Here is an 18,719-nt window from a genome sequence, read left to right on the forward strand (position 1 = left end):
AGATATGTTCCCAAACTCAAAACCTCAAATTAATTAGAAATAATCCTCTTGTCGTTTACAATTTATCTAGGCAACAAATAAATAAGGAGAGTTAATCAGAACAGGTCAATCTCTTGACTATTATTGTCAATTTGCGTTGACTTGAAGTCTGGGGGTCCGTAACAAACATTAACATAGATGAAATAGTTACAACTTAGGATATCAAACTTAATGTTCTTGATTTCAATGTCCACCATCTTACTATCTAATCCAAGCACTTTCCGAATTACCCATTTGACTTTTTTCATTATTCATATACTAATTTTGACTATAGTTTATAGTACGAGTAAGTAGTAACATACAAAATTTTATCATGAAATATAATGTTAATTAAATATAACTACGTAATATATTTCACAATAGGGTAAATTCAAGTTTCTCTCTGAGATGAATCTGTGAATATATCTCCTCTCACAATCTAATCATTTTATTTTATTTTTTAAATGATAAAAGTAAAATAATAGAGAGGCAAGAAATCCATCTATAAAGTTGTGAGAGGAGATAAACTAGAATTGTTAATCCCTGAGATTAACTGGGGCTCCCTCTTCACAATATCAACTGTTTATATGAAAATAGAGTGAATTAAAAAATAGAGTACTTCGTAAGTTCGTATGCTAGACTATAGAAGTTGCCTCCAAATGTTACAGTCTAAATCTCCTCACACCCTAAAAACACAACAAACTTAAGGGGGTTTTTCAGCGCGGTTTCCCCCCCAATTTTCACACACTTTCTCCGCACTCTCTACGCCCTCACTCCAAACTATCGGCATTCGGCGCCCAACTCCGTTATTCAATTCATGCACCCACCCACATTTTCTCTCTCCTATTCCCTCTCTTTTTCTCTCTCTAAAACTAACCAATTTCTGGGTTTTTCAAAGGGTGAGGGTGAAGTGGAGCAGGTAGAATGATGTCAACTGATGAAGAAATTGCTTTGCGAGATGTCACTCATGCTGGTCTTGTCGTCAGTGACCGCATTAGCAGAGACGTCTCTACTCGTATCGACCTCGATGAAGCGTTGGATGCTGCAAGATATGCTAGTCACCCTTACACTACTCACCCTAAAGAGGTATTGTCAATTGTTAATGGTGAATTGGGTTTTTAAGTTTTTCTGGGGTTTTAGTTTTTTTCGTGTTTTTTGCTTGGTTAATTGAGTAGTGAGTAAACCCAATTGATGTTTTTAGGGAATATGATAAGATTAATTGGGTTTGCTTTGAAGTGAATTTAATTTGAATTCATTGATTGGGTTTACTTTCAAGTGAATGTAATTTGAAATAGTGTGTTAACCCAATTAATCCTTTTTTGCTTCTGCTTATTTACATTCTCTTTTTGAATGTAGTTTGTGCTTTAAGTCGAGCAATTTATTATGATTCTTGTTTGGAATTGTGTTTTAAGTGTTATTGAGGAAAATATTTTTGAACATTGGTTTTGTTTTCATGTCAAATTGATTCATTACTCATTAGTTTTTTTGGAAGAAGTGAATGATGAGAAAAGGTAAAGAAAGGAGACAGTGGAGATGTAAGGATCCGTTTGGTATCACTTTATACGAGTATGTCAAATAATGAATCAAAACTTGTTCAAACTTAATAAAATCTGGATAATTTGGAAAATTGGCAACAGAATAGTGGAAACAACTTTTTCTTGTTTCCTGTTTTTGATTTATTTTTTTTTGAAAACGTAAAACAAAAAACGACGATCACAAACAAGCCCCAAGGAAATTTGGTTAATTTGTATTTAAGAAATTGAAGAAAAACAATGTCAGTATCACATGTAAATCGTCTTGAAAGATTAGATTTTTTGGCCCCCGAAACTATAAATCTTACGATCAAGATAATATTCAACATTTTAGGCACGTCACACAATTTGGGTATATGATCTTCACATGATTTGATAAGGAATGATAAGCACAACCCACATTAAGGCAATAACAATTTTTCACTTTTCTATTTTTAAGCAAACGAGAAACTTATTAGACCTAAAAAACCTGAACAATTAGGAGAAGATCATGAAAGTCCACAAATTTGTTGTGAGGGTAGGATTAGCATGGGGACTAGGCTATGTGAACATTGAGACTAACTTTTGAACATTTGTTTGGTAAGAATCAGCAAACAGTTTAGAAGGTTTTATGACTAATACATTTTACAATCTTAATTTTTTTGGGTTGTTTAAATGGCTTTTTTTTTCTTTTTTTTTTTAAAAAAAGAAAAAATATTTACACGTGTAATTATTTAAAAGGATTAATCTTTCACTTCATTGTGTTGTTTAATTTTATATACAATACTACATAGTAGACCTGGGACCTATCTAACAACATAGATAATATGAAGAACCTGGACAATATAAAGAAGATCATGCTAACTTGTTATTTCATTGTAGGTGACCTAAGTGTCCTTAGCTTCACTTAGGCTTGTTAAACATAGAGACTATTCAGTGAACGTGAATTATCCGGCCCAAATAAAAAATAATCCCTTTACCCCTAAGCATTTTAAAAGCATCTTTCATTCTGCTTGTTTTTCCCTATACTTAGTATCTTTGGGAATCAAATTTTGAAATTCTGAAAAGAATTTCATCATATTCAAGACATTTCATCAAAATTAGGGCATGCCGGCATGATTGCATGAACAACTTAAACGAGGATCTAGAAGGCTGTTCCATGTCAATATTATTAATAATTTTATGATGGAAAGTTTATGTAAACCTTGGGTCAATCCTTTTTTAAATTATGGGCCAGCGGTTTCCATGTTTGTTGTCAAACCACAGGGTTATTGTCTATTCACTCTATTGCAAAAAAAGTCTATCCTGAGTGAATAGGAATAACTACCTCAGTTTTTATATGTTGCTGCTTATTATCGATAAATGCTTCTTCCTTGAGCTGTAAAAGTATTAGTTCCTCCCTTAAAATTTCACCTCATTCAATTTTCGTCAGACTATCTATTCATCTTATATATTGTGAAAATATCTTTTTTCTTTGGTGTCTTCTCGTTATGTTTCCAAATTATTCAATTCTTGTTTCTGGCATCTTGTTCAGTATTTGCTATTCCAATCATATCTCTTATTACTTCAATTTTGACTTTATCACTTTTGGTATGATTTCTCACCTGACCATCCTTATTATTTTCACCTCTAGCTTAAAGTCCTATGTTTGCTTTAACTCCCGCACTTTAGGGTCTACAATAGTTTCTGTGCTATTTAATTTTATAATCGCTTAAGACTTATGCTCACTTTTCTCATCAAGGTATCTAGCTTCTAGAATTAGAGTAATGCACAATATGATCCTTAATACCTAGAATTTGGATACCTTATGTAATTTTGTACAGTTTTGAGGATGATGTGTATAATTGAAAGAATCAAATGCACACAAGGAAAAATTTAGCCTTTTTCAGTAAAGGAACCGCCAAGAATTAAACAAGAACACAAGCTGATTACACTGTAGTTTAAAGGCCATGCCATCCACTAATTAATGCACTTTGACAAGCTTAATGACTTTAATCACCAGGTTAATAAAACGATTGTTTTAAACTAAAACAAACAAAAGAACTTTTATTGATTTAATCTGAAGATTCAATATGAGAACTTACAACTTAATCCCTTTATATAGGACAAATTATATTTCTAGAACATTTCTAAAATAAATAAATAACTAAACATTAAAAAACTAAACAAACCTAATTATTAACGAGTTTAGTTGAAAATAAAATCCTATCTCTATCTATTTTCAACCCACTATATCCAAAACTTGGGATTAATAGATAATTTACCTGAGTTTGATTTAATTTGTAAAATAATCCAAGCCTAAAAATTAAAATGACTAATAAAATAACTAATATTTAGTCCACGTTAATCCTGCATCAGGGGACAGCTGAAATATATTGTGAGCAGAATGAGCACGCTGGAGTGTACTTAGATCTCAGAGTGGTGCTTATTTTGCTGGAAACCAGATCATTGATTAGTGATGATCTGAAGATAACCATTCCCTGAATGGCTGAAAGAATGATGTATGATGTAGGGAGGAATTGTAAATCAGCATGGAAAAAATTGATTTTGGTGGGCTTTTGTGGATGTAGACTTCTTATCTACAACAATGCCTTCTCACAAGGCATCTAGAGTACAAATTACCCGGACTAGATTTTGTAGCAGATTATTGGTCAGGTAACAGAGGCACATGTTCTATCTATTTAGTTGTAATTTTTAGGGTAATGTTGTGAATATTGTGATTAATTTTTATGCTAAGATTAAATTGTTTAGAACATGTTGCTAATCTCTTGCCAATAGAAAGTTGAGGAACTTTTAATTTGACCGAAACATTTGTGTGTCTGCTAAGGTTCTATATATCGCTATAATGATTAACAGGTCCAGTTCACATCGAGAATTGGGATTTGTGTAAGGTGATTTTGTTGTCTGCTGCAAGTTTACTTGTGTTTTGTAGAATTTCGATTAAAGTTCGACATTCAATTCTTGATTGTGTGTTTTTTTTTTTTTGTTTTTTTTTTTTTTTTTTTTTTGTTTTTGGTCTAAAATGAATAATCCAAACTTACGGATGCTTATTTACATTGCAGTGGCCTCCATTAGTTGAAGTGGTAGATAGCTGGGAGTTACCTAATGTTCTTGTGGAGAGATATAATGCTGCTGGTGGTGAAGGAACTGCTCTATGCGGAATTTTTCCTGAGATACGTAGGGCATGGGCATCAGTTGACAACTCTCTATTTCTTTGGCGTTTTGACAAGTGGTAATTACATTGATAAATATTTTGCATCTTTTCATGATACTTCTTTTTTAATTTGAGGCAACCTAGAGGAACAAAATGATTGGCATGGAGAATGCTCAGGGGGTGGGTTTCCATCACTTTCGTGGATACTTTTATTAATTATTATTTTGATTATTAATTGTTTATTTGAAATTGCTATATTCAACATTAACAAATTGCAAGCTTGGCTTAGTGTTAATCTGATCTATATGAGTTTTTATTGGTCATGTGCTGGGTTCATTCTTCATTGTCAGTAATTTTCTTTTTCAACCTTTTTTTGCACTCGCCTTCAATCATGGTATGGTTTGTGACTTTGTGTGTTGGTTTGTATCTTAACAGTGGCTATACTGTTTACTGATATACTATTTTACTTCGTCACAGCTGTTTTGGCTTCGTACTCGGGTTGACATGACACGACCCCTATTCAGGCATGTAATCTGTGCCATGTTTTTGGCTTGTGATTGGACACGTTGTCTAGGAGACCACAAAGCCACTAGAGAAAAAAGAGGAATGGTGTGAAAATGAACTGGCACGAAGTCTTAAATTCGCACTATAGTAATATTAAACCCTATCTAAAAATCAAAACATCAATTTGTGAAAAGAAAATATTAGAGCATAGACCTTCTGTTTCTTAAAGAATTTGAGAGAGGAAGACAAAGTAGGGGTGGGGGGTTTATTGTTTAGACTTCCCTCGCTTTTTAATTTTTTATATCTCCATCTTACCAATGTAGTCTGTATTGAATCTTAGTTAACCATATCATTAAAGGGCATATGAATGTACAAAGTTTAGGTTAGTAAATTTAAAATAATCTAGCCTATTGTTTAGTGATGAGGAGAAAATAGCTATGTTTTGTTGTTCTTTTTTTTCTAGTTTTAGTTTATATTTTTATATGGGGGATGGGGGTGGAGGCAGTCAGGCAGGGAATGATTTTTTTTTTTTTTTTTTTTTTTTTTTTTTTTTTTTTTTTTTTTGCCCTACTTAGTCTTTTACACAACCACTGGTATTATGTACACCACCACCACAATCATCCTGTGTGAATCTTAGGTTTTGAGAGACAGTGTTTTTTTATCGGAAAAAGGAAGTGCATGAATTGTATAACGTCAAAGAGAATAAGAATATACAGTGTGTTTTGTAAAACTCACTAAATCTGTTGGATCATTTCATTTTCTGAAGATTGCATGTTCTATCTGCCTTGATGTTTGATTTCTGCCTTTGAGTAATTAGTCTTATTTAATCTCATTGTAATCTATGTGTAGGGATGGGCAATGTCCTGAGTACAATGGAGAGGAACAAGCTATATGTGCTGTGGGCCTAGCTAAATCTAAACCTGGTGTTTTTGTTGAAGCTATACAGCATCTTTTGGTGTTGGCTACACCTGCTGAGGTATTTGAATTTTTTGCGCAATCATCCAGATAATACTCCCTCCGGTTTTAATAAATGTTCCATTTTGACTTTCATGTTTGTCAATGAATGACTTCGGCTATTATAGTTATCTCTAACTCTTATAAGGCTATTATTATAAATTATAAAAATTTGATAATTCATATTCTTGTATGGAGACAAATCAAATAATAATTTACCTTATACTTAGTTTTATCTATTAGTTGAAAAGATGGTAAAAGTATGACATGTAAACAGTGCAAAAGTGAAAGTGGAACAATGAATTAAAAAAAAGAAGGGAGGACTACTTTAAAGATGATATATTGGTTCTAACCTTTCATCAGTTAGATCTCTTACCAAGCATCAACTTAAACAACATTTTGCATATGCCACTTGACAACTCGCTTGTTCTTGATATGCTTTTCTTTCCTTTCACTCCCATATTATTGTCTGATTTTCTGTTACTTGGATGTGAAACATGCTAAATCTTTTTTTGGCATTCTATTGATTGGATGGAACTTGAAGTGGTCAGCTGGATTATCTATTATGTGTTCATCTGTTATATGCTAGTGGGTGGAGACATTACAGTGCTCAAATTGTACCTTTGTAATTTTGCCGATTTTTTTTTTAGATGATAACACCACACAAAAACCCAAAATTTGATTAACACCACAAAAAAAAAAAAAAAAAAAAAAAAAAAAAAAAAAAAAAAACGAAAAAATTGGTTTCACCACTTAACTTTGCCATCCAAAAAAACCGTTGAGTGGGTCCCACACTGTACATGTGTCAATCATCTATTGGATTAAAAAAAGGAAAAATTGCCAAGAATAATACAACCTTTGGCCCATTTTTTAACTAATACAACCTTTGGATTATACCTGAATATTACAAGTTTGCAACCTGTAGGGGTCTCAATTTTAAACAAGACAAAAAACTTGTAACCGGTTAAACAGGTTGGGCGTGACACGTGTCGTCATATAATTGGTGACTTTTTTTTTTTTTCCCTTTTCTCTTTCTTCGTCCTTTCTCTTTCCCCCTCCATACGACCATACTTCTGGAGTTCTGGCCACCTTCCCCTCCCCGCTGCACCTCCCTTTCCGGCCACTCCTTCCCCTGCCCACCTCCCTTTCCTTTTCCCGCATCCCCCGCCCCAGCCCATCTCCCTTCCTCGCATCCCTGGTGCCCCCACGAGCTCGCCGCTTTCCCCTCTCCGTCGAAACCCAGAAAAAACCCACCACCTCGCCGCTTTCTTCCTTTCTCTTTCCCCCTCCAATTGATGTTAATTTGCGATTGTTATTGATGTTGATTTTATTTGGATTACCAATTGATGTTGATTTAATTGCTGAATGGGGGTGGCGGATTGGTGCTATTTGGTGGCGTTGGCTATGATTTGGTGTGCAATTGGGGAATTGGTGATGCGGGGCTGGTATTGTCGGTGCGAGGAGAGGGAACAACTGCTGGTGGCTGCTGTTCGTGAGGGAGAAAGGGAGTTGTGGTTTGTCAGGTGGGGAATTCCGGCTCGTTGGTCGGTGTGGGAATTTTTGGTGGTGGTGGTTGGCTGCAGTGGTCGGGAAGGGTGGAATCGGGGATGCAGAAGGGTGGGGGTGGAATCAAGGCTGGTTGGTGGGTTATGTTGGAGTTTTGGCCTGGTAGCGGGGGTTGGCAGCGATGGTTGGGAAGGGGAAGGGGGAGGGGGAGGGGCGGGTCTGGTGGTGGGGATGAGAGCGAGTGGTGCAGTGGTGGTGGGGATGGAGAGAGGGGGTGGAGCAATGGTGGAATTTGGGGAAGGAGAGAGAATAAAAAAAAACTTATTTAAGCCAATCATATAACGACATGTGGCATGATAAAATTGTTTATCCTGTTTTGTCTTGTTTAAAATTAAGACCCCTTAAAGGTTGTAATATTGAAAAATAATCAAAAGGTGTATTATTAAAAAAAAAAAAACGGCCAAAGGTTGTATTATTAATGACCATGTTTCCTTTAAAAAAAAAAAGATTTTTTTTTAAAAAAAAAGTAAAACCCTAAAATCCCAACCCAGCCACCACCCCCACCACCGTCATCCATACCCAGCCCCCAAAACCGTCGCCGAAACACCGTAACCCCAACCCAAACCAGCCAGCCGACAACAGCAACATCACCCCCACCACCGTCGCCGAACTCCTTTCCCCTACCCAAACCGCCGAAACCCCAACCCACACCCATACCCAAACCCACAAATCGCCCTACTCTCACCCTCACTGAACCCAAACCCATACCCAGAAACCAAATCGGGGCTGAGGTTGGGGTACGGTTGGGCTGGTTTCGACAGAGAAGGGTGGTCTGCTGGGCTGGTTTCGTCGCTTGAGGGTGGTCGGCTAGGATGAGGTGACAGTGGTGGGTGGGTTGGGGATACGGCGATGGGAACCAGCGCCGGGGGTGGGGGTGGTACAGCATAAGGGAGATTAGCATAATTGATTTTTAATTCATTATTCTGCCTTTTACATATAACATTTTGAAACGCAGATCTGATTCTCAATTAATAATTAAATTCAACAATGATACTGAGAGGCCCTTGAAAATCACTCTTCATGTTTAAGGACCATTCCTTTTAGCTGTAGTACAAGGTACCAAAAGAATTTGAGCCTACCACAGGTATCTTGACTATTTTGGAATGTGTTCTTGCTTTTCCTTGAATAGTAACTTGTCGTTTAGTATGTAATATTGTAATTGTAATAAGATGAAGGTCCGATAATGGATCTTACTATTTCTTAGTAGTTGCATTCATTCAACCAAATAAATACATATTTCTTGTTTAAATCCATTTTTACATGTGTTGATGCGATGGGGTTTTATGTTATAAGTTCTTTTGTTCCGCAACAAAAGAAAGAGATTGAAAAGGTTACTTTATTTTCTACATTCTTTCCAATGATCTGTAAGCAGTTTTACTTTCTATCTCTTTATATGTGCTCCCTTAGAGCTGTTTAATGAATTTATGAACTCTAGAACTATTCCATTTGTTGCCTGGTTGAAACAAAATATTGCATACGAAACATTGTCTTCACCCACCTTTTGAATTTCAACATTTTTTCATGCATCTTTGGTACAAAATAAAGTGATTTTTTTTTTTTTTTTTTTTTTTTTTCCATTTACAATCTCTTTACTTTGATGAATTTACTTTTTAGTTTGGATAAGCGTGAGATTTTAATTTTTCATTTAGCCAACATTCTCTTGTCTTGAAAAAAAGTGAGAACTTGGTAAGACCTAGACTTGTCATTACGATACTTCAGCCTATAACAAAGAAGATCATATAAATCACCAGAGAAAGTTATGCCCATTTGTGATTTTTGTAACTGATATAGCTCACTTCTAAAATTTGGTACTTAAGTCGTATAAATGCGACTTTTAAAAGAGTGGCCATTTCATCCTTGTAAATGAGGAGATTATTTCATTAAAGCGTGAATAGGAGTTCTATTAGAAAGGTAAGAATAAAAAAATTATGTTTCACCTCTTATTGGATAAATTATTAAATGTACGATGGTCAATTTGATGTTAAAATAATGTGCCTAATGGAGTCTCTTACTTTCCAAGTATGCGTTTACTTCTTCTGGCCTTTAATTTGATGTTTCCCTTGTATTTTTTTGGGTGCTGTTGCTAACAAGATAATATTTCAGTTAATTCTTGTAGGAGTTTGCTGTTCAGGAACAGCTGATGGAACTGATCCATATGCGGAGCTTTCCTTACAGCCACTTTCTGAATATACAATTCCATCTGAGGGAGTCACAATGACTTGTATTACGTGCACTGATAAAGGTCGTATTTTCTTAGCTGGTCGTGATGGTAACATTTATGAGCTGTTATACACAACAGGATCTGGTTGGCAAAAACGTTGCCGTAAAGTATGCCTTACTTCAGGTCTTGGTAGCGTCCTTTCAAGGTACATATCATCTATCTGGTCTAGCTGGATAAAACTTCGTCATAATGTATTCTGTACAACTTGCTATGTCCTTTGATATTACTCTATGATTTATATACTCTTATTCCACATGTTTATTGTTTAATTACTTTAATGTTGAACCGAGGCCATTCCATGATCTAAAGAATATATTTTTTGCTTATACTCTGCTTTTGTATCTGTCCAGATGGGTTGTGCCAAATGTCTTTAAATTTGGAGCCGTTGATCCAATTGTTGAGATGGTTTTTGACAATGAAAGGCACATATTCTATGCAAGAACTGAAGCTATGAAACTTCAAGTTTTTGAGTTGGGTCAAAATGGAGAAGGACCTCTCAAAAAAGTGGCAGAGGAAAGGAACTTTATAAATCAGAGGGACCCAAATTATGGAGGTAGACAGTCAACAGGGGCAAGAGCTGCCAGTGGATCTGCAAAACCCTCTATAGTTTGCATTTCACCTTTATCTTCACTAGAGTCAAAATCTCTTCACCTCGTTGCTGTATTATCTGATGGGAGAAGAATGTATTTTTCTACTGGTTCTTGTGGGTTTAATGGTTCAGTTGGAGGTCTGCATGAATATTCTGGTAACCATCATAGGCCAAGTTGTTTGAAATTTGTTTCAATCAGACCTTCTCCTCCTCTGGGGGTCACTGGTGCACTTGGTTTTGGCTCTGTTCCTCTTATTGGTCATGCTCAGAGTGAGGATCTCTCTCTGAAAGTTGAAACAGCATATCATTCTGCTGGAACTCTTGTGCTTTCTGATTCCTCGCCTCCAAATGCATCCTCTCTTCTTATTGTTTGCAAAGATTACACTGCTCAGTCTTCTCCTTCAGGGAATATGGCAACTAGTGTCAGGAGTTCTCGTGCTTTGCGGGAAACTGTCTCTTCTCTGCCTGTAGAAGGCAGAATGTTGTTTGTAGCAGATGTTTTACCCTTACCAGACACTGCATTAATGGTGCAGTCTCTTTATTCAGAAGTTGAGTTCTTTGGTTTGGGTAGCTCAGGTGAGTCGCTGGAGAAAGCGTCTGCAAAATTATGGGCCAGAGGTGACCTTTCGACTCAGCATATTTTACCAAGGAGGCGGATTGTTGTATTCAGTACCATGGGCATGATGGAGTTAGTTTTTAATAGGCCAGTTGACATCCTTAGAAGGTTGCTGGAATCCAACTCACCAAGAGCAGTTTTAGAAGACTTTTTTAATCGTTTTGGGGCAGGAGAAGCTGCTGCAATGTGCTTGATGCTGGCTGCAAAAATAGTTGATACAGAAAATATTACAGGCAATATTATTACTGAAAAAGCTGCTGAGGCATATGAGGACCCTAGATTTGTGGGAATGCCCCAACTAGAAGGTAGTAATGCATTGTCAAACACAAGAACAGCTGCTGGTGGGTTTAGTATGGGGCAGGTAGTTCAGGAGGCTGAGCCTGTATTTTCAGGTGCCTATGAAGGGTTGTGCTTGTGCACGGCAAGGTTGCTTTTTCCACTGTGGCAGCTTCCTGTTATGGTTATAAAAGGTGGTTCAGACTCTGATCAATCTGAAAATGGTGTTATAGTGTGCAGACTATCTGTTTCAGCTATGCAAGTTCTTGAAAACAAAATCCGTTCCTTAGAGAAATTTTTTAGATTACGTAAGAATCAAAGGAGAGGAATGTATGCACGTGTTGCTGGCCTTGGGGATTTGACAGGCTCGATTTTATATTCAAGTGGTTCAACGCTAGGGGGTGGTGACAGAAGCATGACAGGACATTTATTTGGGGGTTATTCTCGTAATATGGAGCCTGCTGATGGACTTGCATCTAATAGAAGACAGCGGCTACCTTACAATTCTGCAGAACTTGCTGCTGAGGAGGTCTGCTTTTGCTGTTTTTCCCTTCTTAACCATAAAATAATGATTCTTATCTGAGTTTTTTTTTTTTTTTTTTTTTTTTTTTTTTTTTTTTTTTTTTTTTTACCTGTACCCTGCAGGTAAGAGCAATTGAATGCCTTCGGCAGCTGCTTCTCAGATCCAGTGAAGCTCTTTTTCTGCTACAACTGCTTTCATTGCATCATGTGTCACGGTTAATTCAAGGTTTTGACGCTGACTTAAGGCGTGCATTAACTCAAATGACTTTTCATCAGCTTGTTTGCTCTGAGGAAGGTGATATGCTACCAACTAGGCTTGTCTCTGCCTTGATGGAGGTAATACTGCTTGAGGACATTAAAAAATGAGTACCAACTCAGTTTCGTTGTGTCTTCCTTCTGCATTAATTAATCTTGTTCTTTTGCTTCTCTATTCCCACAGTATTATACTGGTCGTGATGGTAGGGGGACTGTGGATGATATTAGTGGGAAACTGCGGGAAGGTTGCTCAAGTTACTATAAGGAGTCTGATCATAAATTTTACTTAGCTGTGGAATGTCTTGAGAGAGCTGCTATATCTTCTGATGCTGAAGAGAGGGAAGCTCTTGCTAGGGAGGCCTTTAATTTTTTGAGTCAGGTCCCTGAGTCTGCAGACTTACGCACAATATGTAAAAGATTTGAGGACCTGAGGTAAGCTTATACCAAAATTCTGTTCCGTACGTGTCTTAATCAAGTGTACTTGCTAACAATCAAGGAGTTGCAGATTCTATGAAGCTGTTGTGCACTTGCCTTTGCAAAAGGCTCAGGTTCTTGATCCTGCTGGGAATGCATCTAATGATCAAATAGATCCAGCAATTCGAGAACGTGCTCTTGCTCAGCGTGAACAATGCTATGAAATTGTTACTGGTGCTTTACGTAACCTGAAAGGAGAAGCATTTGGTTCTCCCACTAAATCTGCATCTGCAAGATCTGTTCTTGATCAGTCCTCTAGAAAGAAGTATATATGTCAAATTGTTCAGCTCGCTGTCCAGTCATCTGATAGAATATTTCATGAGTATCTCTACCGAACTATGGTTGATCTGGGTCTGGAGAATGAGCTTTTGGAATTCGGAGGTCCTGATTTGATTCCTTTTTTGCAGCATGCAGCCTCTGAATACAAAGATGAGGTACATTTGAAACTTCTACTTTCATTTTTGTTCCTCGGTTTTTCTTGGTGTCAATTCCTGCTTTTGGTATTGCCTTCAATGGATAATTTTTGGACCTTTAATCATTTAGTTTGATCTTCTTCTTTGTTGTATGACAATGTACAGTGGGTGTGATCTTCTATTTTAGTTTTTAAAATTCTTGTTCCTATATATATATATATATATATATATATATATATATATATATATATATATATATATATATATATATATTTTTTTTTTTTTTTTTTTTCACGGGTAGTGGGTGCGGTCTTCTAACTTACAGGTACATACTGCTTCATCAACTACATACCCTACTTCAGCAATGGGTCATACGGGTGTCCGTAATTCTTTTAATCAAGCCAAATATCTAGATCTCCTGGCACGTTATTACATCATGAAACGCCAGCATTTGCTTGCAGCTCATGTGTTGTTGAAGCTGGCAGAAAGGCGTTCCATAGAGGATAGAGATGTCCCCAGCTTGGAGCAGAGGTTAGTGCTCTAATTCTGTATTTTAACACATATCCCTCCCATTAAACAACTTTAAAAATAAAACCAAACAAAACATCCTTTGTTGGACCCTATAGAGCGGGATGACATAATGAAGAGGGAGGCTCTAGCCATTCTACTACCATAACATTATCTTTTCTTGATTGCTTACTATTTCTTGATATGCCAATCAAAGTATACATGGTTAGTTTTTGCACATTGTCATGTCAGGTGTCAGTACTTAAATAATGCTGTTTTACAAGCAAAAAATGCAAGCAATAGTGATGGTTATGCGAGTTCTGCAAAAGGTGTCTATGATGATGGATTGCTTGATTTACTTGAGGGAAAGCTTGCTGTAGTGCGCTTTCAGATAAAGATCAGAGAAGAACTGGAGGCTATTGCCTCACGGTTAGAATCACACACTGGAACATCAGAGTCTGGTGAGAATGAAGAGACTCCTGAAAGACGTGAAGTTAATTTGGCCAGCACCATGAGGGAGAAGGTGAAAGAGTTATCATTAGAATTGAAGAGTATCACTCAGCTGTATAATGACTATGCTGTTCCTTATGAACTTTGGGAGGTAGATCTCTCCTCTCTCTCATTTGCTGATACTCCCCTCTCTCTCCCCACCCCCCCCCCTCCTTTCTCCCTCCCCTGAACATATAGAATTTAATACATAATGCTTGTCTTGGAGTATGTTTCATTCTACCTTTCTATATATGATTGTGAGGCATAGTTATCTCTTGAAAGCTGCCACAAATTTTTGTTGTTGGATATGCTATGAATACATGGGTACCGTGAGAAGTACAGTTTTTAGATACTTGACACTTGTTTTCAATAAAGTTTCTTGATGCGACTGATAGTTGATAAATAGTTGTGAGGAATACTTTGTTTAGGGATATGCTTTTAAGATTTTCTATTTTGGAAGAATTTTGAGTTTTTGAAGTTATATTATAATGCTGTCAAAGAAAAGTGGTTAAGATTTTTCCTTTGGAATTTGATGTCTTATGGCATAGCATGCCACCATGCACAAAAAGTAGTTGTGCTCTCTTAAGTAATGTTAGCATTGGAAAATCATTCCTGTGGTCTCTTCACTGTTATTTTTCTTCTTTGGTATAGTACTATAGTGTAGGGCTTGAATAATTATTTAGCTGGAGCATTTTTTCTAAATTTCTTAACATAAAATTGTATCCACTCAAGTACAAGTACTTTTGATTTCTAGGGTTACACAATTTTTCTGATGAAATTCCACTTTGATGGGGAGGGATCCTTCATATTTAGAATCGATTTGAGTAAAATAAAAACCCTAAGATTGCATGCTGTTGTAGGAAGAACTATTGGAGAAGTATGTTAAGAATCTTGTGGGGCTTCTTTCTTGGCACTATCAAACTGACGTAGAATTTTCAGGAGCAAGTATATCCTGAGATTCTCCATTTCTCCTGACCACCCCTTCAGTAAAGTATACGAAAATGCATCTGATTTGTTCATATTAACTACTAACCGAAAGCTATAATTTTCTGGCTAAATTATGATTTTGAATGTTCTTAAATCCTTATCCTTAATGCCAATTTGATCCTTTGCTTAAACTTTGAGGTGAAAGTTTACTTATTTATTTCAAAGTTTCTTCATCAAGCAATAAATTGGGGGACAAGGGAGTAGCATTTTTCTTTGATTCAAATCAAAATGTCTTTTACTTTAAAGACATTTTGGAAATTTCACTGCATAACTTAATTTCTCTCCTTTATGCTTTGTTATTCAATCTTAAGTTGGTTTTGGCTCTGTATATGATCCACAGGTTTGTCTTGAAATGTTGTATTTTGCAAGCTATTCTGGTGATACTGACAGCAATATTATTAGAGAAACTTGGGCCAGACTTATTGACCAGTCTCTTTCAAGGGGTGGTATAGCCGAAGCTTCTTCAGTTTTGAAGAGGGTTGGTCCTCGTCTATATCCTGGAGATGGAGCTATGTTGCCGTTAGATACATTATGTCTCCATTTGGAGAAGGCTGCACTGGTATTGATGTTTACATGAATGACCTTTAGTAATGTTGCTTACAATAACTGTATTTTTTGAAGCTGTGGATCAACTAATTTGAACTTCTGTTTTTTTCTCAGGAGAGATCTACTTCTGGAGTTGAGTGTGTTGGAGATGATGAGATTCCGCGAGCTCTCCTTGGTGCCTGCAAAGGTGCTGCAGAGCCTGTCCTTAACACTTATGATCACTTGCTATCTAATGGAGCAATTTTAACATCACCAATGCTCAAGCTACGGCTTCTTCGTTCAGTTCTAGTGGTGCTTCGAGAATGGGCTATGTCTATTTTTGCACAGACAATTGGTACAAGTTCTGTTGGAGCTTCGCTAGTCTTAGGAACATACCTACCTGATCAAACTGCTGGTGGTAACCAAGGGGTCCGAGATAAGATCACCAGTGCTGCAAATAGGTAGCAATTCCTTTTTTTTTTTTTTTTTTTTTTTTTTTATTTTTCTATAAAATTTGGGTTAGTTAGATTACATGCACTAAGGTACTTCTCTTTCTATATAATTTTCTACATTTTGTCTGTGAGTAATTTTTTTTCTCTTAGTCTGCTTGCTACTCAGAAAAGAAAGATGGTACCAATCCTTTTTTTAATTTTTTTTATTCTATCAAATGACTGTTGGCAGACATTGGATGTTGTGTTACATATTGTGGCTTTGAGTAAGTTTGTACCACCGTGGGAATTTGGTTTGACCATATGGTATCTAGAGGGTGGTGGGTCCGGTGTTCTTTGTTATTTTTGGAACCTGATACCTTTGTGACAAGGTGAGATATGTGAGGAATGACTGGGATGTTGACCATCTTTGGAAGCTCCTTGTCAATTGCCAGAGCCTTTTCCTCTTTTGGTTTTATGCAGAGTTGGAATTAGATTTCATTTCTGTTTTAAGAATATTGTTTGGTTACTATTGAACTTTAGTTCAACCATAATTGGTCTACAGGAAGGCCTTAGTCTGATTTGCTACCCCTTAAACATTGATTTCCTTGTGTCTTGCTCTCCTCCATTCAAATGTTCTTCTGACAAACCTGTCCTTGTAGACTTGTGGCATTATTGTCTTGTCTTTTGTGATCTTTTTTGTGCATTGCCTAAACTCAGTGATGTGGCTTGTTGGCTTCTTATAAGCAATTACAAGTAGTGATCTTGCTCAAACTTGAAGCATATTTTAACGTCCAAATGGTGTTGGGCACAAGATAAGGAAATTATTGGAAACTTACCTTGTGCTCAAGAAAACCCTGCAAAGAATGTAGATATTTGGAAAAGAAATGTAAGCATAGCCCACTCATGCTGAACTTACCTTGACTAAATGCACTGATTCTCCTTTTGCAGCTGGTGCCAGTGTTCCCTCGATGTATTCTATTTGTTTCTTATTATCTTGGGATTTATTCTTGTTGGATAGCAACATTGATGTTCGAATAGAAATATGGCGACTTTGCCTTTTAGGATAACAGGCTTTGCTGCACTTCATGACTCGTCTAAATAGAGTGAAAGGCTGCTTACTAACTATTATGCTTACAGTTAGATGAAACTTGTATACTAATCTTTTGCCAAGACTGCCAACTTTCTTCATTAATTCTGATCTATCATGTCAAACTTGGAATTTCAGGTATATGACTGAGGTACGAAGACTGCCACTACCACAAAGCCAGACAGAGACAGTGTATCGTAGATTTCGAGAATTAGAAGAATCATTAATAAGTCCATATTCTTTTCAGCACTACTAAATGTTTTGATTTTTGAAGCTATTTCTTGTATGTACTGTATTAGAATCAGCATTGATCCACAGTTCTGAAATATGATTATTGTGATTTGTGAGTCTTTGAGGCATGATTCAAGGTTTTTCGTGTACTTCCTGCTTTCAGTTAAATCATCCCGCTTAGACGTCTTAATTTAAGGAATAATTTGACATCATATGCTATATAATCATCGCGTCAATCAAACCACTGATGAGGGTCCAAAATCCATTGTCCTAATACAGTTTTCTTTCGATTAGTTACTCTGTAATAGTGAAAGCCAGATTGTATCCAACTATTCAGAACTGATTTTTATTTTTGGGTGATGAGATTATGTCATTGCATAAATCCAAGTACATATTTTGGAATAAAATTCTGTATGTTTAAAGCTTCACTTATTCTCACTACCCATGTCTTTACTACCTCCTGCTCTCCTTGAGCTTATATCGATTAGTATAGCAAATCTGTTGGCTTTTTATCAGCACACTAGTTTATCTGCTAATTTACACACACACACGCACCTCCCCCCCCCCCCCCCCCAAAAAAAAAAAAAAAAAAATTAATCAAAAAACAAACACTTCTCTTTACTTTGCAGCCAACGTTGATCTGAAGCAGGAAATGAACATATGCAGTAGAGATGCACAACATTAGGACAATCAAGCAATTACATTGAAACGGAAATACTCAAATAGCTTACTTAATTCGCTAAAACAAATATCACTTAATCCTCTATGGTTTGCTTTGCAACTTGTTTAAGAGGTTGGCTTAGGCTGACTGTATCAAGGGGTATTTGAGTCAATTAACATAGCCTAGTACTGAATCCCATTTGGAAAGCTTTTTCTTGACCATAAAGTCTAGTTGACAAAAATAAAACTAAAAAACACAGTTGATTATATGAGACATATATTGCTATATGGAAGAAAATAGTGGATTTGCTGAAAAGAAGAGATATGGAAATGGGGTAGAGGTGTCAATTGAGTCACAAGACTAGTTTACGCCCCGTGTCATGCATGATAAGTTTTATTTTTTAATATAATTAATTATATCAGATTATATGCGGTCTTCACAGAAAAATTTCATCCTTTGTAAAATACCAAGTCCATACATTCGGACTATCAAAGAGAAGGATAGGGATATTACAAATTTCTTGCACTTCTAACGGAGAGAAAAGGTTGGTGAGAGTTTGTATATTCCAATTTCTGCCATCCCAGAGGTCACGCACAATCCTTGTCTCGACCTCACTCGACTCTAACCACCAGCACTTGCTACACGAAAATCAGGAATATTAGGGACCCGAGGATCCCTCCATATATCAATTGTCGCCCCATTTCTTGCAGTTTTCCTAAGTCCTTTCA

At 36.5% G+C, this 18,719-nt stretch overlaps 1 protein-coding gene across 1 annotated transcript; it reads left to right on the forward strand.

Moving 5' to 3' along the window:
• The first annotated feature begins 689 nt into the window (after positions 1–689).
• Positions 690–17,758, forward strand: LOC110718175 (nuclear pore complex protein NUP155-like). Its single transcript, XM_021896982.1, has 13 exons — positions 690–1,104; positions 4,592–4,761; positions 6,037–6,163; positions 9,811–10,073; positions 10,279–11,938; positions 12,055–12,267; positions 12,371–12,618; positions 12,692–13,094; positions 13,399–13,604; positions 13,833–14,181; positions 15,397–15,615; positions 15,717–16,042; positions 17,238–17,758. Exons 1-13 carry the CDS (start codon positions 943–945, stop codon positions 17,353–17,355), a joined length of 4,464 nt encoding a protein of 1,487 aa, XP_021752674.1. The 5' UTR covers positions 690–942; the 3' UTR covers positions 17,356–17,758.
• The last annotated feature ends 961 nt before the right edge of the window (positions 17,759–18,719 follow it).

The sequence above is a fragment of the Chenopodium quinoa genome, unplaced genomic scaffold, assembly GCF_001683475.1.
Source record: "Chenopodium quinoa cultivar QQ74 unplaced genomic scaffold, ASM168347v1, whole genome shotgun sequence".
Lineage (NCBI taxonomy): Eukaryota > Viridiplantae > Streptophyta > Magnoliopsida > Caryophyllales > Amaranthaceae > Chenopodium > Chenopodium quinoa.

Coding starts and splice junctions, on each gene's coding strand:
- LOC110718175 (XM_021896982.1), top strand. CDS start 943: ATGATGTCAACTGATGAAGAAATTGCTTTGCGAGATGTCACTCATGCT. Junction 12,619..12,691: donor AAAAGATTTGAGGACCTGAG/GTAAGCTTATAC, acceptor AAGGAGTTGCAG/ATTCTATGAAGCTGTTGTGC. Junction 13,605..13,832: donor GTCCCCAGCTTGGAGCAGAG/GTTAGTGCTCTA, acceptor TTGTCATGTCAG/GTGTCAGTACTTAAATAATG.